The 24,106-nt window shown below is 39.8% G+C and overlaps 1 protein-coding gene across 1 annotated transcript in view; it reads left to right on the plus strand.

The window, feature by feature from the left end:
• Positions 1-24,106, plus strand: part of LOC147692397 (cytochrome P450 2A13-like) — a 326,869-nt gene that overhangs the window by 230,699 nt on the left and 72,064 nt on the right. Inside the window, exon 6 of the mRNA XM_086938614.1 lies at positions 12,487-12,628. Within this exon, the coding sequence (XP_086794740.1) occupies positions 12,487-12,628 (142 nt within the window). The remainder of the gene's footprint in view (positions 1-12,486; positions 12,629-24,106) is intronic.

Here is a 24,106-nt window from a genome sequence, read left to right on the forward strand (position 1 = left end):
GGATCAATCCGGCTGCTGCTCGCCTGACACACCAAACTCAGGCTGAAGCCCAATTGGTGATCTCACCACACTCATCACCATCCAAGGGCAGTGAGGCAGCGTGAAGGACAGGTTCTAGACCTGGCACCGGGATCCTAAGCTGCAGATGCGAACCTTCAACATCAGAGTCCATATTAGTTGGGGGCTGCCTCTAGTCGGGCTCCTCTGCCAACTTGCTCTCTTCACACTGTGATACTGTCCTAATGGCTGTTCTTGTCCCGCATTTAATGCAGACGGCCATGGGACCCAAAAGAGGAGACCGGAGGGTTAGCAGTGCCCTAGACACATCTAGGGCCTCAGTTTTTTGGTTATGGCAGCACCAGGGTTACAAAAATGCCACCAGTGTTCAGAAGTTCAGATGGGCATGTCCACCATCTTGGCCCACTTGGTCATTACAACTTATTAAAGCAGTGTATACAGTACCACTGTGATCTGTACTGCATCTGAAAACATCAATACAGAATGTATTTGTCAATGTCAATCATTGTTTTTGCTGATCATAATGTTTCCAAAAAGCAGGCTGATTTTAGCGAGTCGCATGCCAATGGTAGCCTGAGCTTACAAGGACCTTTTATTTTTTTTAAACCTATCGGCTTTTGTGCAATATGATGCACCATCACAAGCAGAGCAGACCTGACTTTAAAGTCCTTGATATCAAGTCCTGGACTTCATTTATTTGTGAATGGTATGGTAGCTGGATATCGACTCCAAAATATTTTTTAACCATAACATCATGGTCAAAATATTATAACTGTAAAAGTATTTTGGAACATAATGCCAAAGGTAAGCACATAGTTCTTTAATGTTGTAAACAGTATTGATGTTAAAATTATAGTATACACAATTATTGGGGTACATAATATAGTTTGATTAAGATTGAAACGTGTAGTTTTTTAAAGGTTTAGATATAAAAGTATTTCCTTAGTTTTCAGTACTAATTTACATATGATTTGTTTTTATAGTGTTTTTACAGAATGTGGGTTATTTTGAAGGTTTTGTGGGTAGTGTTTCAATTTTGAATATTTATAAATAGTTTAATTATGAAATATGTATGTGTTCATTTTGTAAATGTTTTGTTTATTTAATTTGAGCTGTTTAGAATTGAGTTTTTAATTTTATTTGACAAGTTGTAGGGTTCATTGAAGGTTGCATTGTTAGAAATTGATATTGAAAATATGTTAATAAATATAAAGTTCATATTGTATAGTTTTAATTTAATATAAAAAAAATCTAAATTTGTACATTGTAACATTTGGATAATTTAAAAAAGAATACTTTTTTCATAGAATGGGTTGTGAATTGTATGGGGTTAGGTGGGTAATGTTTTATTATCAGGATTATTAATCTAAATAAATATCAGGCCATTAACCCCTTGCATGCGGGGGGAATTTTTGTGCTGTGCGGCCGTTTTGAAGAGTGGGGGATTCATGGCGGCCCCCAGCCGTCATCAGCACACAAGCACCGTGATGCATGACGGACAGGGGCCGTCATCAGCATGCAAGGGGTTAAATTGTTGTGCTAGAGTGTTTGAAAATATTAAAAACAATATTTTGGATGAAAAATGGGGGGTTGTGTTTAACCCGTTGGCTGCGCCGCCGATTTTGCGGAAGTGCGGCACTTCCGCAAAACGGGCGGGGCCGCGTCGGACATTGGCCGACGGCAGCACCAGCGAGATAGTGCTGCTGTCGGCCAATGGCCGACGGCAGCATGGAAGGGGTTCAGCTCATTTTTGAGTTGTATATAATCTTTTTAATTAAAAATTTATGTTGGCGTTTGCATTTTTTTCCATGCAACTATACTTTTGATCCTTTTTTTATTTATTCTACAATTACATTAGCACCCTATATTAGAAAAACAATATAATAGACTTTAGATTTCAGAAAAATTAGTTGGGCACACAATATTCGAAAATAATTTTATAATCAGATTTTTAGATATTACTTTAACACGATTGTTAAATAATATGTTCATAGTATTTTGGGGGGATTGGAGTTCGAATAGTAAATATTCTCTCCCCAATCAATGCAATTTTCTCACTGTTTGTTTGATTGGACTTAGAATGGCAAATCAGACCTTTAACCCATATACGTGCTCTTTCCTCTATGTTTGTAGACTGAAGTTAGAATATTAAATGTGCCCCCAACTGCACTCACTCAATATACATATTTTTCAGTGTTGTTGGGATTGGAGTTCGAACATTAATACTGGCTCATGCCCCGAAAATATGGACTTCACCTAATGTTTTCTGGGTTATAGCTAAAAATAGTAAAACAGTCCTCCCACCCCCTGCCTAGCCCAATTATTGCATTTTCCAAAATAATTGTTGTATTGGAGTTAGAATAGTAAATATGACCACCATAAAATGTTTGTATTTTTCCCACGATTTTTTAGATTGGAGCTAGGTTAGTAAATGTGACCCTTGTTTTCCACTGTTTGTTGGATTGTACATGGAATAGTTACAGTAATTCTAACCTATTCTCAAATATACACTCTACCTAAGGGTTATTGGATCGGCGATATTTAGTAGATCTAGCCTTAACCATATATAGGCACTTTCCCTAACGTTTATGGGATTGGAGTAAGAAAAATAGATCTACATCCCCTCATATATACACATTACACACTCCTTAATGTTTGAGGGATTGGAGGAAGACTAGTGCCTACCCCAGCAACCACTCGATCTTTGCACTTTCCCCAATGTGTGTTGCCTTAAAATAACAATAGGAAATTCAACTTTCCCAATATAAGCACGTTCCTCAAATGTTGTGGGAATGGATTTAGAATAAAAAAGTTGACTCTTTTCACATATGCCCTTTCCCAATTTAAATGTGAAACATAAAATGATTCAACAATAATAAATGTTGAGGCATAAGAGATAAACCTCACCAAGTATCAAACACATTATGTCTTCATACTAATCCTAGAAATATGAATCTACTAGGAATATGCTATGACTTACTAACATAGGTATACGTATGCAGTAAGTGCAGGACTGTTAACTGGGCTGCCTATTACTACAGCCACTGCTGAGCTGTGGGAAGCATTGAACGCACCACTTACAAAAGAAGAAATAAGTGCATCTATACAATCCCTGGATAAGACGTGGACAGCTTACCTATCGATTTATATCACACTAAGGAGGGTCTACTGGGAGAAAAACAACTGGAAGTTTATATTGAATCCTTTGATATGGGAATGCTCCCCGAGTCAATACAAGTGGCTTTTATTATGCTAAAACATGTGAGGAGGACCATAACTTTATGCAAGGAATGCATCAATATTCTGCAACAACTGAACTGCTTGTTGCCGAACATATTAAATATACTAGAAGAGTTTGGAGAAGTATTGGGATTGCGTATAAGTCACAAAAAGTAAAAACTGTTTCAGAATGGAAGGCTTAGGGATCAAAATGACTCCTGACTGCAATGTACAGAGCGTGATTGAGCTCTAATGAAACTTAAATATTTTGGATACAGGTGGTGTGAAACAAGATAGAAAACTATAAACTGACAATGGGGCGAGTTCTGGAAGGCAAGAGAGCACTCTCCAACTGTCGGTCGTGGGTAGGGTGTCCCTGGCAAAGATGTTTTTTATTCCCAGGGGTCTTTATGTAATTCAGGGCACTTTGTCCGTGATTTCAGTTGAATTAATTTAGACAAGAAAAGTAAGTAGAGGTAAATTAACCACCCTAAAATGAGAATGGAAAAAGGGACAGCTGAAGCACCCAGATGTGTATTTCCATTATATGGCAACCCTCTTACAACATGTAGTGCATAGGCTTTTATATGAGAAAAAACTGGGAAATTAGATCCTTACATGGAGCATATGGGAAATATATAGGGGTAAGTGTCATACTGGATGTCAAAAAAATTGCCAACAGGAATATCAAAGGTAAACATATTTTTACTATTGTTGTAAAAAATATTGGCTTAGAAAATATAGTTGTAGGTAATAGTAATACCAGGTTATGTAATATTGCTTGTGAGTGTTGTATGTATGTAATTTATTGTAGTGTTTGATTTATGTTTATACATTTTTTGCGATTTAGTAAGAACATTTATTAATTATGAAATTGTTGAAATTTGTGTTTTTAGATGCTTTAACATATAAAATATTGGTTTTATTATTTTCTTAAGCAGAGGGATATGACATTTTTATTGGATACTCGACTAAATCTATATTTCATGTTAAACCTTTTATTGATTTGCAAATTATATTGTATTTTTTTAAATAATTGCATTACATGAATAATGTTTATAAATAATAATTTACAATTCAATAAAATATATTAATCATATTAAATTATCGCAACATCTTCCACAAATTGGTATGGATTGTAGTGGGGATAGTAAAATGTACCCCTTTAGTGTCCAAAATCTTTCCCAAATTTGTATAGATTGGAGTGGGAATAGTAAATGTCACCCCTTTAGTGTCCAACACCTTCTTCAAATTGGTATAGATTAGAGTGGCAATAGTAAATGTCACCCTTTTTAGTGTCCAACACCTTCCCTAAAGTGGTTTAGATTCAAGTGAGAATAGTAATTTGCCATCCCTCTGGTGTTCAATACTTTTTAAAAATTATTTATGTTTGAGGGTGAATTTTTATCTTAAAATATTTGTATGAAGATCTGTTTTAATTGTATGTGTATGTAGTTAAAATAGTTTGTGTTATTTAATTAGCATTGTGTGTGTAGAAATATAAGAGAACAATAGTTATGTGTGTAAAACACAATAATATCAATTACATATGTTTACATATTGACTAAAGATGTAAAAGATTTTTATAATCTTATTTATGTTTTCAAAGTTTATGGAAGGTATATTTTTACATTTTTAAACATATATTTCATTTTTATATATCTACATTTATATATATTCACTGAAAGAAACGTAGGTTTCAGGGACGTTATAGTTAGAAACTACCATTAAAAAAAACTTTTGAAATTCACTGAAAAAAAACATAGGTTTCAGGGACGTTATAGTGAAAAAATAGCATTTAAAAAACCTTAGAAATTCACTGAAAAAACACCGGTTTCAGGGACATTATAGTTAGTTAGACATTTCATTTGTCCAACCCCAGAGAAATTCGGCCGTTATAGTTAGTTGAGCTAAGTATAACTCGCGCCCCCGCAATGCACTACTGATGACATCACATATTACATCACTCATGACATGGTCAGTGGCATCACTGATTACATCACTGATTACATCATCCAGTGACTGTGTGTTTCTTTAAAGCTTAAAAATGTTATATATCTACATAGGCCAAGGTGTATTGAAGAATGAGTGGGTGTATGAGTGTCTGAATGGATGATTTAGTAGGTGCGTGACTGACTGTACAAGTGAGTGATTAAACGTGTCTTACTGAATGCATGGGTTAGTGACTAAACTGTGTGAATGTCTGTATCTGTCTGTCAGTTGGTTTGTAAGCAGCTGTATGGGTCAGTGAGTAGCTACATGAGTGTGTATATGGGTTATTGATTGCTTGTCTGAGTATCTGTATGGGTTCCTGAGTGTCTGTGTGGGTGGAAGGGGCTGGGTGACTTTGGACATAGATGTGTGAGCGGGTGATTCACTGGGTATATGGTTCAAGAGTGCATCTGTGAAGGGCTGCATGGGTGGGTGAGTGTGTGTATAGGTATGTTGGTGAGTGCTAAGATGTTTCAGTGGTACATATGTGAGTAACTACAAATGTGAAAGGCAATATATGTTAGTGTTGGACCATATAAATGACTACATGTGAAAGTGAGTGTTTGTGAGAGTGGCTGTATGGATGAGTGTGTGCTTGTGTCAGTGATTGTATAAGAGACTAAGTATGTGTTAGTATCTATATAAATAAGTGAGGTGGTGTGTGTATAATTGTGTAGGTGAGTAAATGGGAGTGTGATTGATTCTTTGCATGACTGACTATGTGTGTGACTAACTCTGTGGGAGAGTGGCGGTGTGTGAGTGTCTGTATAGGTGTATGAGTGCATATGATAGTGTTTTGATGAGTGACTACATGTATGAGTGACTGTATGGGTGAATGAGTAGATGTGTGTGTAGACATAGGAATCAGTGAGTGGGTATGTAGTAACTGGTATTGGTGTGTCTTTGGTTTTGAAAAGGGTAGTCTGCATTTTAGAGTGGGTGTATCAAAGATTGTATTAGGGTTGGTGGAGGTGCATCAAATTATCATGTGGAAGATGTCATCAGTGACGTCATTAATGATGTAATTTCAGATGTCATCAGTGATGTCACTGACCATGTCATGAGTAATGTAATATGTGATGCCATCAGCAGAACATTGCGGGGGCACAGATTATACCAAGCTCAATTAACTATAACAGGCATATATCTCTGGTTTTGTACAAGTGAAATATCCAACTAACTATAACGTCTGTGAAAATTGTGTTTTTTTCAGTTAAGTTCTAAGGTTTTTTAAATGCTAATTTCTAACTAAAAGTCCCAGAAACCTATGTTTTTGTCAGAGAATTTCAAAGGTTTTTTAAATGCTAATTTCTAACTATAACATCCCTGAAACCCATGTTTTTTTCAGTGAATTTTAAAGGTTTTCAAATGCTAATTTCTAACTATGCGTACGTAGGTAGGACATGTGCAAAAAGAGGAAGAAAGGCTCAGAAAGAAGCAAGAGAAATGCAGAAACAGGCAACAAAAGTCCAGAAGGAGGAAGAAAGGTGCAGAAAGAAGCAAGAGATGCACAGAAAGAACCAACAGAGGTGCGGAAGGAGGTCTTGTTGCAAAGTCATCCTGTGCCCTCGGCACTTCCCAACTTTGTGCTGATTAGTACTGGTGGTAAATTACTCTGATTGACCCTGGGCTCTGCCTAACCAGGCCCAAGCCAGTGCTATGCTGAAAGACAATTAGAATACAGTGAACACACCTACATAGACTAGGGTATACTATGGGTTGGGGTACTCCTGTGATTGGCATGACCTCCCCTGTAAGGCCCTGGTACACATTAGGGCAGGGGGATACAAACTACATCTAAGTCCCTAGCATATAATGGGGCATGGCAGTTTAAAGGCCAGCAGCCCATTTCTGCACTTGCATGAGTGCACTGCTGAGCTTGAGGTCAGTTTAAAAGTAGCCCTGTGTGTGCAGAAAGAGGCAAGAGGGGTACTGAAAGAAGCAAGATAGTGTAGAAATAAGCAAGAGAAGTGCAGAAAGAAACATGAGAGGTGTAGAAAGAACCAACAGATTTTCAGAAAGACTAGAGGGGTGCAGAAAAAGGCATCACAAGTACAGAAAGAAGCAAAAGAGGTGCAGAAAGAGGCAAGAGGGGTGCAGAAAGAAGCAAGAGCAGCGCAGAAAGAACAAAGAGACATGCAGGAAAAAGGGAAGAAGGGTGCAGAAAATGGGAAGAAGGGTGCAGAAAGAATAAGGAGAAGTGCAGAAAGAGGTAATTAAGGTACAGAAAGAGGCACGAGAACTACAGAAAAAAGCAAGAGAGTTACAGAAACAGGCAAAAGGGGTACAAAAAGAGGGAACAGGTATGCAGACAGAGGCAAGAGAGGTGCATAAAGAGGGAAGACGGGTACAGAAAGAGGCAAGGAGATGAAGACATTTGCAAGAGGTGCAGAAAGAAACAAGAGCAGTGCAAAAGAACCACAGAAGTGCAGAAAGAGGCAAGAGGGGTAGCGAAAGAGGCAAGAGTGTAGAAAGAAGGAACAGATGTACACAAAGAGGCAAGAGAGTTGCACAAAGAGGGAAGAATGGTGCAGGCAAAAAGAAGCAAGAGGGGTGCAGAAAGAAGCAACAGCGGTAGAGAAAGAAGTAGGAGAGGTACAGAATGAAGCAATAGAGGTTCAGAAAGAAGCAAGAGAGTTGCAGAAAGAGGCAACAGAAGTGCAGAAAGAAATAAAAGAGGTACAGAATGAGCCAAGAGAAGTGCATAAAGAGGCAAGAGAGGTAAATAAACAGGTAGGAGAGGTGCAGAAAGAGGGAACAGGGATACAGAAAGAGGCAAAAGAGGTACAGAAAGAGGGAAGAAAGGTACTGAAAGAGGCAAGAGGGGTACAGAAAGAAGCAAGTGAGGTACAGAAAGAGATAACAGAGGTACAGAAGAAGGCAAGAGAGGTGCAGAAATAGGGAGGAGGGGTGCAGAAAAAGGCAAGAGGGATGCAGAATTTTGCAAAAGAGGTGCAGTAGCTAGAGTCTTGCAGAAAGAACCAGCAGAGGGGCAAAAAAAGGCAAGAGGAGTGCAGAAAAAATAGGAGAGGTGCACAAAGAGGCAAGAGGGGTACAGAAAAAGGCAGGAGGGGTAAGGAAAGAAAGAAGAGAAGAGTAGAAAGAAGCAACAGATGTGCTAAAAGAGGCGCAAAGGGTGCAAAAAGAGGCAAGAGAAGTGCAGAAAGAAGCAACAGATGTACAGAAAGAGGCAAGAGGTGCAGAAACAGGCAGGATAGGTGCAGTGAGAGGGGGCAGGGGTGCAGAAAGAGGCATGAGGAGTGCAGAGACAAGCATGTGAAGTGCAGAAAGAGGCAACAGAGATCTATTTATTGAGATGTATATCTCAATTAATGGTCCTGTCCATCATCCAGGTTGACATTGGCTTAGTTAGTTATCCGCTGCTGAGAATATTAGTATTTGTTTATCATATGAAAGGAAAGGTTCCTCATTATGTGTCAATGTTAAATGTTCTGGTAATTCTATGCCTTGGTATCTTCTAGGAGCAGGATGAATATCACTGGTGGCCTTTTTAGTACATGCAATTAAACATTTTAAAGTGGGTATACATGGTAGTTGGCCTGTTGGGGGACTTTAGGAAGTATATCTTTTAGGACTTTGTGGGTTCCTGGGTGCTAGTGGTTGCTTCTTTTATATTGTGCAATACCTCCCTTACTTGTATTTCTGTCACATTGGGGGGGTAATTGTGTTCTCTTACTGGAATTTCAACATCATCTTTTGTAGTAGGCCCCCCACAGCACGCATTTGAATAATATTGGGTGAATTTCCAATTCACATTTTCTGTTGCTGCACTTTCTTGGTTGAGGTGTAACCCATGTGATTTAGGGCCTGATTACAAGTTTGTTAGTCCTGAGTGGGCCACCTTGCCAGCTCCCCACTGCAGGACTGCCAAAGTCGACTGCTGGCTGGCCACAAGATTATAAGCAATCTGGAGGGATGGCGGGGGTCCTTTGGCGTTCCCACAGCGGTGCCTGTAAAAAAGGCACCTAGTTGGGAACACCAAAGCCTATTCCAGCACGGCATGGACAGTAACGTTCAATGCCATGCATGAAAGGGGAGTGACTGCACACAGGGTGGCACAACATGTGCCCCACTGCAGGCACTCCTTAGCCCTGAAGGCCCCCTTGGTTTCCTCACACTACAGATTTCATAGTAGCCTCACCGTCATGAAAACTATGGGGGTGAGGAAGCTCCTAATATGCTCAGCAGTGCTGCAGTGGCACTGCCAGCATATAGGGCCTCTGACTACCACGCCATTGCAATGATATGCATGAGCCCCAACTGTTACAGTGGTCCTGTGATGGTCCCACCACCATATTCGTTATAAGGCAGGTGGACCACCAATCTGCCTGTTCAGTGGAGAAGTGTGGCTCAATGGTTAGAGCGGCAGACCCTGATGCAGAGGTCTGGCCCGGGACCAGGGTTCAATTCCCCGCCTCAGCGGGTCTTGGGCTCAAAATTCCACGGACCTGATCATTCTCGCCTCGGTGCCTATTCCAATCATGGAGTCCCACTCTGCAACTCTGGGCAATAGCTTGCTTAATCTCCACAACGGCCCCCACAACGCTAAGGATGCCTGGCCTCCACCTTGGGGGTGCCCAGGAATGGACACCTCACAGGGAAAGCGAGGATGGGTTCCACAGCGGTATTCGTACAAGCGCCTTGAGACCCTTGCGGGTGAGTAGTGCGCTATACAAGTATCAATTTCCATTTACATTTACAGTGACCGCCACCATGTGTTTGGTAGTCCGGTGGACCGCCAAACTCGTAATTAGGCCTAAGTAATTGCTTTTCTTTCTGGGATGTTGTGTATTTGGTTCTCTCACTCATTATATCTGAAAGTAGTAAAATAGTATAAATAAATACAACTTTTGAAAGTGTACATGTTTATTTACTTATGAAATTATGAAAAGAGTTCTATTTTTTGTACATAAATTAATTTTGTTTTTAGATGTTTCACACTGTTTTGCAGCTTTTCCATTGGGGTGTTCTAATGTAGAGCAGGTGATTTCTTTTCTGCTTGAAAAAAAAACATCAGTTTAATTTTAAATGCTCATTTGTTTATAGTTTGTAGAGGTTGAGGTTGTTAGGTTTATTTGTACTTGCTGTTGGGGTAAGTTTATATTTGTTAATAATTTATGTTTACTTTGTTATAGCGGTTTGCTGGTTTGTGATAGGTGTGTTTTTTCTTGCAGCTTATCACTTTTCGAAGTTGTAGTTTGTATTTAGGATGTACATGTAAAAAGATAGATGTTGGAGAGTGTTTTGTTAAATATTTACTATTTTACTTTTTAAGTTTATTTACAAGTAAGTTTTGTTTAAATATAAGTTTACTTATTTAGTTACGTTGTTGAGGTGTACAAATCTTCTTTAAAAGTCTCCTCAGAAAATCTCTGTCTCACAGCGCTTGTCATTTTTGAACTATTCAGTTGTTAAATTAGATTTTTTCTTATCAGTTTTAGTCTTCTATGGTAAACGCTAGTTTACGTTTCATTCATAATGTGTAATATGTAGTTTGATAGCTTTTAATTTGATTTTGTTTATATAAATAAATATATGAATTTAGTTATATATTTTATTCTGGTAAATTGTAAATATTTTTGTAAAGTAATACATTTTCTTTTAAATTAAAACTGTGTATGAAATGTTTTATGTCTATTTAAAATATTTGTTTTACATAAAAAGTTGTATTTCTATATTTATTACCAATAGTGTAATTATTTGGCAATATTATTGCAGTTGATATTGTTTGAATGAATATTTGTGACAGATTTTATGCTTATTAAAAGGTGAAGATATTTTTGTTTCTAATATTTATGTTTTCCGTATAAGTAAATATGTATCTGTTTATCAACAATATTTGTGGTTTTATCAGCTAAGTATAGGAAGGTGATATTTTGTTAACAATATTTATTTTCTAACAGTTTTGTGTTTCGATATTGTATGCATCGATATTATGTCAGTGATCCACATGAGGAATATACACTGCTTGTTAATGTGTGGTCGAGGGGTGTCCCCTCTGGTGTGCCTTTCATTATAAAACAGGGCTGTACTGTATGTGATAGAGCAATTGTAAAGGTGTTGAAATTATCCCATTTCCAATGAACATGCATATTTGGAGTATTCATCCCTTTGCTATAATTACTTATAGCATGTCAACTAAACTTTGGAAGCAGCGGGGTTATCATGCTCTGGCAGGCCTCTATCCCGATAATAGATTTGTAATCTATGCTGCTGCACAAGAAGATTTTGGGCTAACTGCAGGTCAATTTCTACAATATCCAAAGTTATCACATAATGCCAAAGAGATGTGTCCTACCTTTCCGGAGGAACCTATGCCCACTCGCACTATGATAGAATTGTATGCCATGTCAGGTTGCAGAAAAGTAATCACATGTATGCAGAGCTTTACATTCAGATAGACCCCCAAGACAAAATACAAGGCAAATGGCAGGAAATCATACCCAAACACATCACAGACTTGCAGTGAACAAATTCAAATGGGAGTAAAGCTGTTGTCCAGTACTACACGGTTTAAGCTTATACAGTATAATAATATATAACATTTTAGTGATTGCATATTTAGTGAGTTAAAATATTTTTTTTGTTTGGAAAAATCTTAGAACTTAATACATCTTTTTAAAAAATATATACTACTTAATAAAACGTTTTAATATGTTTTGATTGGAAAAACCTACGTTTTTGTATATTTACTTTTTTATATTTTAAATCCATATTATGGATATATTGTTTTATTAAGAAATTCTATATAAATGTAGTCTTTGTTTTTGTTGTCAATTTCAGTATTTGCTATAACATAACTGCTAATATTTTCATACTCAACATTTATGTCATGCACGTTATAAGTATCTAAGTTCAATATAGTTACCAATATTTCTGACATGATGTTGTTGTAGTGTATATTCCATTCGCCAAGCTTTGCTTGTAAAAGAGGGCAGTCTTTGAAATGAGGATGTCACTATTGTCTCCCCTCCGCTGTCTTATCTTCAAAAACACAGTCATTGGGACAATAAGGTAACACAGAGATGACCAAAGGGCCATAGTCGCACTGGACATTTGCAATCACAAAATGAAAAGAAGCGAGAACATAGCAATGCAATTTCTTTTGGTTCTATTCTCATTTGAATACCTTCCCCTAGGATCAGAATTAAGGGTATTTCAGGAATGACTAGCTCCTGCCCTGTGAATTTGCATCTACTTGTTTCCCTAAATGCTCCTTTGTTTTATTGACTGCAGGAAAGGGAGAATCCAGAGACTGAATTCCATAATGAAAACCTTGTGGTATCTACAGTGAACCTCTTCTTCGCCGGTACTGAGACAGTCAGCACAACTCTGCGATATGGTATCATGATCCTTCTCAGGCACCCGGAAATTGAAGGTATGTTGGGGGAAAATCTGATGTGGTGATAACAAAATGATTTGCTCTGGAAATACAATCATACTATGTACGAAGATGAGTGAAATTTTACTTCAGAGCTTCCCGAAACCAAGATCAAAGTGGTCTAAGGACTGATGGTTTGTTCAGTACTACCTAGTAAAATTGTTTGTCAGGCTACACATCTATTGCACTCATGCCACCTTGGCAGTGCTTGCTTCGAGCCACTGGATACAGATGTGGGCACCAACATACATGTTTGGATTCTGAGCTTATTTTTCATCATCATAATTTGACCCAAAATAAGAGAAAAATTATAAATTAGAAAAAATTAGCAAGAGAAATATTTGAAACTAGAGGCAAAAGGTGTAAGAAGAAAGATGTGTAAGTTGAAAGCGAGACTATGTAGCTTTGGTTTTCCACAACTACGGCATTAATTTATTTTTGCACAAAGTAAACACCATTCCATGGTATTAGTTCTTTCATATGTTGAAGCTTTGTTGTCTTAATATTTCAAAGAGATTTGTGTCTCCTTTGCATTTTCTTTTTTTGTTTCCTATAGCTCTGTGACTTTTCGTTTCCTAACAGGAGAGAAGATGGCTTTGATTTCTGAGTAACCGAAACACAAATTAGTTGTGTTTTGCATCTGAGGGTATTCAAACCGCACTGGTTGCATACTGAACTTTCAGGTGCAGTACTTAAGATAAAGAATTGATGGAGCAGACACATCAGAATGCCAGGCGAGAAAGGGAGTTTCTCTGAAACGATTGTGCACTATTAGTGACACTGTGACATTGTTGTGGACAACACCTGTTAGATTCATACTGGTCAGGCACTGGGACGAAGATTTTCAAAGAAACTAGAAAGACAGTATTCTCTTCTTTGCTTGATCCTTGCCCGGAGGACACCGTAACGATCTGGTATGTTACATTTAGTCCCCATATTCACTTGTACTTTTTGCAGAACTTTTAATAGTAGAGCATGCCTTCTCTAAACTCTCAAACCTAGGGGCTGTTATGACCGTTTTTCTAGAAAACCGTCTGACTCTAGATGGCCCCACCAGATATCACTCAATATATAACCTTCCATTGTTTCTGTATATCATTGAAGACACTGTAGCCATTTTGAATGCAACCACTTGCTGTAAAGCATTAAGGGGCATGACACAAGTCATTGCAAGGCAATGCAAGTCCTTATTTGTAGATTTACTAATCCATGCGAAGCCATTTAGTGTGGCTTTGGGTGGTTTAGTAAATACAAAGTAATGACTTGTGTTACTTTGCATCGTGTATACATTACATGGATGAAGCAAGGGCATTCCCACGCATTCACCCATGTATTTTGACTCAAACTCAGATTTACAAAAACTTGTAAACATTATTTTTTGTGCCAAAAGAGTGCCCCATCCCAGACAGAGGCATAATGAGGAGCAATATCTTTATTTCTACTCGTTAAATCCTCTTTCCACGTGGGCTGCACTCTGCAGCACACATAGAAAGAGGAATATGCCATTAAGGATTGTCCTTCCTGTAAGGCATTGGTATGAAAGGAAGGGGTCCAAGACCAAACAAATAAGTCAAACTTAATTACAATTATTATACAATAAACTCAGAAAGCAAAGCTATTAGATGCAAATGAATTTATTTCGGATTTGCATGCACATCATTTTCAATGATTGTAACTCATAATACATTTTATTATAAACATCACAGGTTTAAATGTACGTGCCCACATACACAACAGGAGGGGAAAGGGGGGAATTGAGTGAGGGATGTGTCAAGAAAAGGGTAGGGGTAATCTGTGTCATTCAGTGACAAGTCATCATTCTTAATTCACAAGACTGTGTACAAGTGGTCCTTATTGATAGAAGGCCACATACGAGGCTCAAATGAGTCCTAAAGTATTACTCATGAACAAAGGCCTGACTCCGCTAGAGCTGTTAGTGTCTTGTTTGGGATCGGAGTAGGTCAAGGGTGACGTGGTCAACGTTTCGACCCGGAATAACCGTAGGATAGTGTTCCTTACAAGTTGGGTCTTCGTCAGGACGGAGAAGGTTGTGGGTGGGCGCCTCCTATTGCAAGGGGTGAGAGAGGTGGAAAATTGATAAGTCGTCAGATCAATGATGAGCTTCTCAAGCAGTCCAGTAGTCAATTCATAGAAGTGGTGGAAAGATCACCACTTGTACTTTATAGAATTCCAGTAGGTCGGACTGGAGGAGTTCATTAGTTGGTTCTTAAAAACTGGTTGAATGCTGTCACCACTAATACTTTCATTAGAAAACAATGGAGAGTGGATTCTTCACATGTAGCACATTATTCCGGGTCGAAACGTTGACCACGTCACCCTTGACCTACTCCGATCCCAAACAAGACACTAACAGCTCTAGCGGAGTCAGGCCTTTGTTCGTGAGTAATACTTTAGGACTCATTTGAGCCTCGTATGTGGCCTTCTATCAATTAGGACCACTTGTACACAGTCTTGTGAATTAAGAATGATGACTTGTCACTGAATGACACAGATTACCCCTACCCTTTTCTTGACACTTCCCTCACTCAATTCCCCCCTTTCCCCTCCTGTTGTGTATGTGGGCACGTACATTTAAACCTGTGATGTTTATAATAAAATGTATTATGAGTTACAATCATTGAAAATGATGTGCATGCAAATCCAAATTAAATTCATTTGCATCCAATAGCTTTGCTTTCTGAGTTTATTGTATAATAATTGTAATTAAGTTTGACTTATTTGTTTGGTCTTGGACCCCTTCCTTTCATACCAATAATTTACCCAGGTCCTATTGACTATAGTGGATTGAACCCTGTTTTTCTTCCTGTAAGGCAGACACCTTTCTATTATGGTACACCTGTGCCTGTTTTGGTGCCAGGCAGTACAGAGTTCACCACCAAAAGGAGAGAGCAGAAATGCTTCTTAGGTTTGTAACTATGAAACATTTCTGCTCTCTTTCTTTCACACAACGCAGCACTGCAAGTTCCTTTGCTGCTTTGTGTTGCATTGAAGAATGGTAAAACTGCCCCACTAAGTCTCAATTCTATGCAGCAAAAAGCTGAAAACCTGATCTCTAGAATGGTAGGCTGAAGGATGTCAAAACAGTAAGGGCTAGATGTATCAAGCCGTTTGCGTTTCACAAAGGCCGGAATTCGCAGAATTTCGGCGTTTGCGAATCGCAAACGGTCTTTTTGCATGTTTTTGCATGTAACAAAAATTTGCAAAATAAGGAATCGCAAAAATTTGCGATTCCTTATTTTGCTTAAGCATTTAAGGAATCGCAATTTCCAAATTCTTTTAAAAATGCACAATTTGGCATTTGTGAAGGTGGCATGTGAAGCACATACATGCCCATAGGGCATGTATGTGCGCCATATGCACAAACATGTAAATTTCAGGGGTGCAGCAGGGTGTCCTTGAGACACCCCTGCACCCTTGAAATTATTCTCAATTTGCGATTTGCAAATTGCAAATCGCAAATTGAGAATTATTTCACAATCATTCATGGCCCGTAGGAATGTATGGGAGATTATTCCTTAATTGCGAATTCGCTAATAAGGAAGATTAAGAAATCGCCAAAAAATAGCGATTTTCTACATACATCCCATTTTGCGATTTCTAAATAGCCATTCCTTAAAAATCGCTATTTAGAAATCGCAAAGGGGTATGTTGATACATCTACCCCTAAATGAGCAGAAGCAACCAGACAGTATTGAAGAAGACCAGTTTGATGCCTGAGACACATTTAACCGTCCTGTGAGAAAATAGGTTATTAGTTAGGAAGGATGTGAGTTCTTTCTAAGTAATAAGTCCAAAATTATCTCAGGTTCAATAAAAAAATCAATAAAATGAATCTGTGCTGAACTTGTGGTAGCAACCCCACAGAGATGGCAGACGTAAATTAAGGACATGTGCTAAATATTTGACAGTACCTAAACAATTAAAAAGGAAAAAACAACTCATATTTCTAAAAATCAAGAAAAATGTAATTAGAAAAAGTGACTCTAAAATTATTAAAATCTAATCAGGGAAATGGGGCTATGGATTGTTAAAGTTTAATGCAGAAGGCTGAGAGAGAAAAAGTAAAATGCCAATTAGAAGTATTGGAGCAAGTCAAAGTAACACATAATAACAAAAACACATTACTAAAAAGAGAGAACTTTTGGATCCGCTCCCTGGCGACGATGCAGCCGCACAGATTAAATGACAGGATGGAATTCCTGTGTTACCTATAGAGTGTACATCACTGGCCATGTCTATCTAATGAGTGGGACATTGTTATCATTGTTATCATGTGCATCCTGTCATGGACCATTGTGCGTGTTATCTCACATTTGTATTCTTTGTGGTTATCAAATGTCAATTTTTCACCATTTGTTTATCCACATGATATTTTGTTGATTGTTCGTATAATTTTTTTCATTACTTGACTCTTCAAACATGGCGCCCACACTTTTTTCTTTGGTTCCGAGTCCTTCGTTTATTTTTAGTGCTCATGTAGCCCGTTCTTTAATCACACTGACTAACACGGTCGATCACCCTGTTCAAGCACGTTACCTTACCGGGAAGCACTTGCTGCGCCTAAATTGTAAGTACCTCTACTGGGGACAGCTGTACTGGAGCCTTGATCTGGTTTATTCAGCATTTTGGGTACAAACGCGCTTTCACGTTTTTACAGGTTCTGGTGACCTGAGTGCAACTTGGATGGTTTCGTTTCCGTGAGTAGAGCTCACATTTGTTTCTCGTTTGTTGGGCACATGGATTACTATCCTTTACACTTTTCAAACCCTATGGATTGCCGAGTTTGGTGGCATGTCATTATTAATGTACAGCACTTTGGTGTCCTTTCATTAGTTCTATTTCTCGTGTTATTAACTCATTTACACGCCCGTTATGTACATATGGTTGTCACCGGTTTTAAGTTTGCACACTTGGTTGTGTTTTAAGCATGAAGGCATATGTTCACCTACACCACTTATGTAACTGTGAAGTATGGTGTCTTGGTAAACCATTTAGTTACAGATTGATGGCTTTTTTATGTTGTAGAGCATTCCCCTGAGGAAGGGCTAGTCTTCAGCCCGAAATGCATTGGGACTGTTAATGTTGGATGATATACTGTTGGAATACGTTTATGAAAGACAATTCTGAAACATACATTAAGTACTCATGAATCTAATGAGTTTGGATTAAAACAAATGGAAACTTTCAACATTGTGAAGATTACTTTATTATGAACTGTGTTTAAACATTTAGACTTTCACAGTCATTTGAACGCTGTGCACCTGAGAGTCTTCCACCAAGTTGTGGAAGCTGTGTAGTTGTCTGTGGTTAACCAGGACCTTGGTACAATTTCAGGCTGACTGTGATGGAGCAGAGGCCGAACACACCAAGGGGTTTGTGTCCACAAAGTTTACCTTCTGACATACTCACTGAAATGGAAGTTGAAATACTCGAGAGAGGGATGCTTGTAGCTTATCCCAAATGAAAGTAAGCAACAATGGTATTTTAAGGGCACTTTGTTTTTTCTCATGGGAACACCTGCATACTATTAATTGAAAATAGCTTTAGGGGCTAGTCACTGTAGGAACATGCCAACATGAAATTCTTACACATTCTACTTTTAAATGCCAGGCATTGTATCTTGTAGGCTAAAAGACAAACTTAGTGATGACTATCTTATTATTTAAAAGTAGGGCTCTGTCCTGTCTAAAATAATTATATTAACAGCTTCACCTGCTCTTGAGGTTTTGTGAATGTTATCTGACCAGTTCTGACAGCGACCTGCTCCACTCTTCAGAGTGTGTCCAACTCCATACTTAGAAGGATGCGCCAGACAGGGTCAAACCCCAGAGGGTTAGAGGTGTGGGTTTAAAAGAGAGTGAGATACAAAAAACACCACCTTTAGCATGATTTTTTTATGTAATGCTTCTGGTCGCAGTAGGATGTTAACCCCTCCCACGCTCATGATGAGCTCAGCTTGTCATAAGCCACGGTTCTTGTGTGCTCATGACGAGCTGAGCTTGTCATGACCGTTAGAACGCTCACACACGGGGCTAATTCCCCTGCTGTGCTGGGAGTTCTAAGGAACGGGCGTGGTCATGACCAGCTCAGCTCGTAATGACCACACGAGAACCATGACTCATGACGAGCTGAGCTCGTCATGAGCATGGGGGCGCTGTGCGGCCCCCTTCCGCCCCAGCACAGCAGGGGAATCGGCCCGCAGTGAAGGGGTTAATGGAGTCTCTTAGATGGTATAGCGACATACTAATCAGAGAAGCAACATCCTGTGCCTAAAAATATTAATGACATGTACGTAATAACATATAATAAGCCTGTATACACACTGGCTTCAGCTCGGTGGGCTGCTGTGAATATAAGCTAAGCAGGAGTGAAGCTGGTAGACCCCAGCCCCAGGAAAGGGATCGGAACTCTTAGCAGGGAAAGGAAAATATGACAAAACAAAGCGAAAAGAGAGTCTAGGGAGAAAATTCAACATAACAGGCACAGAGATATTAAACCGCAGATCGAAAACTACAGAGGTATGTCAAAGTCAAAGCACAGTCCAAAGAGCAAGGTAAGAGTAACAGGCAAAGACGGTAGATTACAGAGAAAGAGTAATGAGGAAATAAATAAAATGCCTGTAGGACAGGAATGTCAAACAAACTGGGAGCAAGGGAGGAGCCAATATAGCACACACGGCAGCTGACTGTTTCTTAATGTCTTTGTATTGTTTAAATATTTCCACTACTTGTTGTGACCCAGAAATTCCTCTTTTAACCCAGACTGGGGAACTATTAATGCCGCACCTGCTGCAATATGCCGGTCCGCCACAGCCTTATAGAGATGCATCTCACTGGGGTTCTCATAGCCATCCTCAAGTCTCGGACACCCTGCTTAATCTTGACACCTGAAGAATTAAAAGCTACAGAAATCAGTCTGCACATGTATGAAAGTAATATATACCAACTGGGGATTAGCCAATTTTACCATGTTTAACAGGTTAGAACATATACAATAGGGAATAGACAGCAGTAGTTGAAAACCATCATTACCAGCAAAAATTGAGGGTGACTATACAAAAAGAGGAATTTTCTCACACATGCTCTAGGAGCAGAGGAAAGAATGATTGATTCTGACTTTACAGTTAGAAGAGCTAACTATAATTGGCGTCCCTGCCTTGACCTGCTTATGACCTCACATATTACATCACTCATGACATGTTCTATGATATCATATATGACATCACTGATGACATATCATGTCAGGCTCTGCGTCCAACACCCCACATGCAACAACCTGTAGGCAGGCAATACCACGCTGAGCACAGTGTTTAGCCATGCGTGGCGTGGGATTGGCCAGAGGGCCTTTCTTGCAGCTAGGGCTTGCTCTCAACTCCCCGCCGTCAGCCAACCACAGGCTGCACACAGTCTTTGGCAGTGTGCAGAGGGGGTTTGGCCACATGAGTTGGCCTGCCACCTGGCCCCATGCCCAAACCCCCAGCAGGCTGCCAAACCCACACCTCACACAGCCTTTGGCATGAGGAGCATAGGGTTGGCTGTCAGGCCCCTGGGACCCCATCCCCTGGGACCAAAGCATATATATTATGGGGAAGGAGGCATGTAGCTCCCTCCATGGCCCTTTACTGGCGCCGGGGAGGCCATTCCCAGTAGCAAAATTTCAATAAAAAGGGGAAGGAGGCTGTGTGACCTCCTTTTCTAACCCTTAAAAGGCCCCAGAGACCCTACACTCAGGGGCCAAATACAATTAAACAGGGGATGAGGGCATGCAGCACTGCTCTTTTACCCTTAACCCCTTCGCTGCTAGGCCTTTTCCCCTCCTGTGCTAAGCCCTTTTTTGGCGATTTGGGGTAGTGCGCGCTTAGGCCCTTGTAACTTTTTGACCACATAAGGTATCCACGCCAAATTTGCGTCCTTTTCTTCCAACATCATGTGGATTCTAAAGGCACCCAGGGTTTGTGGATTCCCTTGGAGGGGTCCCGGAAATTAACCAAAATATAGTGTTTTTTCGTTTTTTTCAGAAAAATGGGAAAAACGGGCTGCAAATGAAAGCCTCTGGGTTTTTCCCTGAAAATGTTATCAAAAAAGGGCTTGTGGGGCTGAAATCTCCATTTTCTCAGCTTTTAGGAAATGACAGTCTTTTGTCAGAGAACCGACATTTTTCACAAAGTTTTGGCATTTTTCTGGGACATTGCCTATTTTTGCTATTTTTAGAGCTTTCCACCTCCTTCCAGTTAATGGTAGAAATGAGTTTGAAAGCAATAATGGATCCTAGAAAGCTGTACATTTTCGAAAAGTAGACAAAATTCTGAATGCAGAAAGGGGTCATTTGTCTAAATCCATGAAGGTTTCTTTATAGAAACTAACAGTTAAATATTGGAATAATTGAAAATTTGTTGAAAAAAATAGCCTTTTGTCTCAACGTTTTCACCTATAACTTTTTCTAATTTTGACAACTCTTGGAAAGCAATATACCGTTACATCCGTTAGACCTTCCTGGCTGTGGGGATATATAGGACTTGTAGTTTTACCAAGAACCCGACGAACCCAGATCCAAAAACTGAGCAGCAACTTGCAATGGTATTTTTTCATTTACTGGGTATAGAACACTTTGTCTAGGAAAATGTATACATGGAAAAATCTGTATGAAAGACACCTATGTATTTCTGAATTGGGTACAAATTATAGAGTTCAGAAACAGTATATAATTGCTAATTTTCAAAATTGGGAATACTCATACTAGCATGGGAATTATTGGTCATTTTTCAAAAATTCTTTTTTTTTACTCAATGTCTTTCATTGAAAGGGAGAAATGCGCGAAAGCTCAATTGGTAATAACAGTTGAATTACAAATCTGAATTACCCCAAGTCTCCCAATAAAAACGGTACCTCACTTGTGTGGGTCGGCCTTGTGCCTGCGACAGGACACGGCGCAAAATGCAACGTGGTGACACTTAAATTTTGCAGTTACAAATTGACCCTTTTTTAGCAAAGTGCCTACCTGTAGTTTTTGCACCCTAGCTCTGCCAACACCTAGGGAAACCTAGCAAACCTATACATTTTTGAAAAGTAGACACCCAGGGGAATTCAGGATGGGGTGACTCGACTGCCTACCACCAGGTCTTGTTACCCAGAATCCCTTGCAAAGCTAAGAATTTGACAAAAAAAACACATTTTCCTCACATTTCTGTGGAGGAAAGTTCTGGAATCTGCGTGGATCAACAAATTTCCACCCACCCAGTGTTTCCCCAGGTCTCCCAAAAAAAATGGTACCTCACTTGCCTGGGTAGGCATAGTGGCTGCGACACGAAACAGCGCAAAACGCAACGTGGTTGCACCTCAATTTCCCAGTGAAATCTTGCGCTCTTTGGACAAAGAGACTACCTTTTGTTTTTGTGCCCTAGCTCGGCCAGCACCTAGGGAAACCTAGCAAACCTATACATTTTTGAAAACTAGACACACAGGGGAATTCAGGATGGGGTGATTCGTCTGCCTACCCCCAGGTTTTCTTACCCAGAATCCCTTGCAAAGCTAAGATTTTTGACAAAAAAAAACACATTTTCCTCACATTTCTGTGGAGGAAAGTTCTGGAATCTGCGTGGATCAACAAATTTCCACCCACCCAGTGTTCCCCCAAGTCTCCCGGAAAAAATGGTACCTCACTTGCGTGGGTAGGCATAGTGGCTGCGACATGAAACAGCGCAAAACACAACATGGTCGCACCTCAATTTCCCAGTAAAATTTTGCACTTTTTGGACAAAAAGACTACCTTTTGTTTTTGCGCCCTAGCTCTGCCAGCACCTAAGGAAACCTAGCAAACCTATACATTTTTGAAAAGTAGACACCCAGGGAAATTCAGGATGGGGTGACTCCTCTGCCTACCCTCAGGTTTTGTTACCCAGAATCCCTTGCAAAGCTAAGATTTTGACAAAAAAAAACACATTTCCCTAACATTTCTGTGGTGGAAAGTTCTGGAATCTGCGTGGATCAACAAATTTCCACCAACCCAGCGTTCCCCCAGGTCTCCCGAAAAAAATGGTACCTCACTTGCGTGGGTAGGCATAGTGGCTGCGACATGAAACAGCGCAAAACGCAACATGGTCGCACCTCAATTTCCCAGTAAAATTTTGCACTTTTTGGACAAAAAGACTACCTTTTGTTTTTGCGCCCTAGCTCTGCCAGCACCTAAGGAAACCTAGCAAACCTATACATTTTTCAAAAGTAGACACCCAGGGAAATTCAGGATGGGGTGACTCCTCTGCCTACCCTCAGGTTTTGTTACCCAGAATCCCTTGCAAAGCTAAGATTTTGACAAAAAAAACACATTTCCCTAATATTTCTGTGGTGGAAAGTTCTGGAATCTGCGTGGATCAACAAATTTCCACCAACCCAGCGTTCCCCCAGGTCTCCCCAAAAAAATGGTACCTCACTTGCGTGGGTAGGCATAGTGGCTGCGACATGAAACAGCGCAAAACGCAACATGGTCGCACCTCAATTTCCCAGTAAAATTTTGCACTTTTTGGACAAAAAGACTACCTTTTGTTTTTGCGCCCTAGCTCTGCCAGCACCTAAGGAAACCTAGCAAACCTATACATTTTTGAAAAGGAGACACCCAGGGAAATTCAGGATGGGGTGACTCCTCTGCCTACCCTCAGATTTTGTTACCCAGAATCCCTTGCAAAGCTAAGATTTTGACAAAAAAAACACTTTTTCCTAACATTTCTGTGGTGGAAAGTTCTGGAATCTGCGTGGATCAACAAATTTCCACCCACCCAGCGTTCCCCCAGGTCTCCCGGAAAAAATGGTACCTCACTTGCATGGGTAGGCATAGTGGCTGCAACAGGAAACGGTTCAAATCGTATTGTGGTGAATTTACAATAGCCAATTGCAAAACAACCTTGATTTTTGGGGGGGGGGGGGGCACCTGAGTCTTTGGCCCGGGGCTCGGTGGTATTCTTTGGAAACTACCAAACCCAAACAGTTCTGAAAAGTAGACACCCGGGGGAGTCCAGGGAGGTATGGCATGCGTAGGTCCCCCAATGTTTTCCTACCCAGAACTCCTTGCAAACCTTAAAATTAGGTAAAAATATCACTTTTCCAAACTTTTTTGCGTGGGATCTCCGTGCCGGCAAAAATGTCCTACCATTCAGCGTTCCCCTTGTTCTCCCGAGTAAAAGGATACCTCACTTGTGTGGGTGCCCCAAAGCAGAACAGTCCGAAAATGAATTTTAAAAAAGTAGTATTTGAGTTTTACAAATTAAGCCCCCTGCCTTAGACACAGGCCTTTGGCCCACCCACACAAGTGAGGTATCCTTTTACTCGGGAGAACAAGCGGAATGCTGGGTGGTAGGACATTTTTGCCGGCACGGAGATCCCATGCAAAAAAGTTTGGAAAAGTGATATTTTTACCTAATTTTAAGGTTTGCAAGGAGTTCTGGGTAGGAAAACATAGGGGGAC

Source organism: Lissotriton vulgaris, chromosome 9, assembly GCF_964263255.1.
Source record: "Lissotriton vulgaris chromosome 9, aLisVul1.2, whole genome shotgun sequence".
Lineage (NCBI taxonomy): Eukaryota > Metazoa > Chordata > Amphibia > Caudata > Salamandridae > Lissotriton > Lissotriton vulgaris.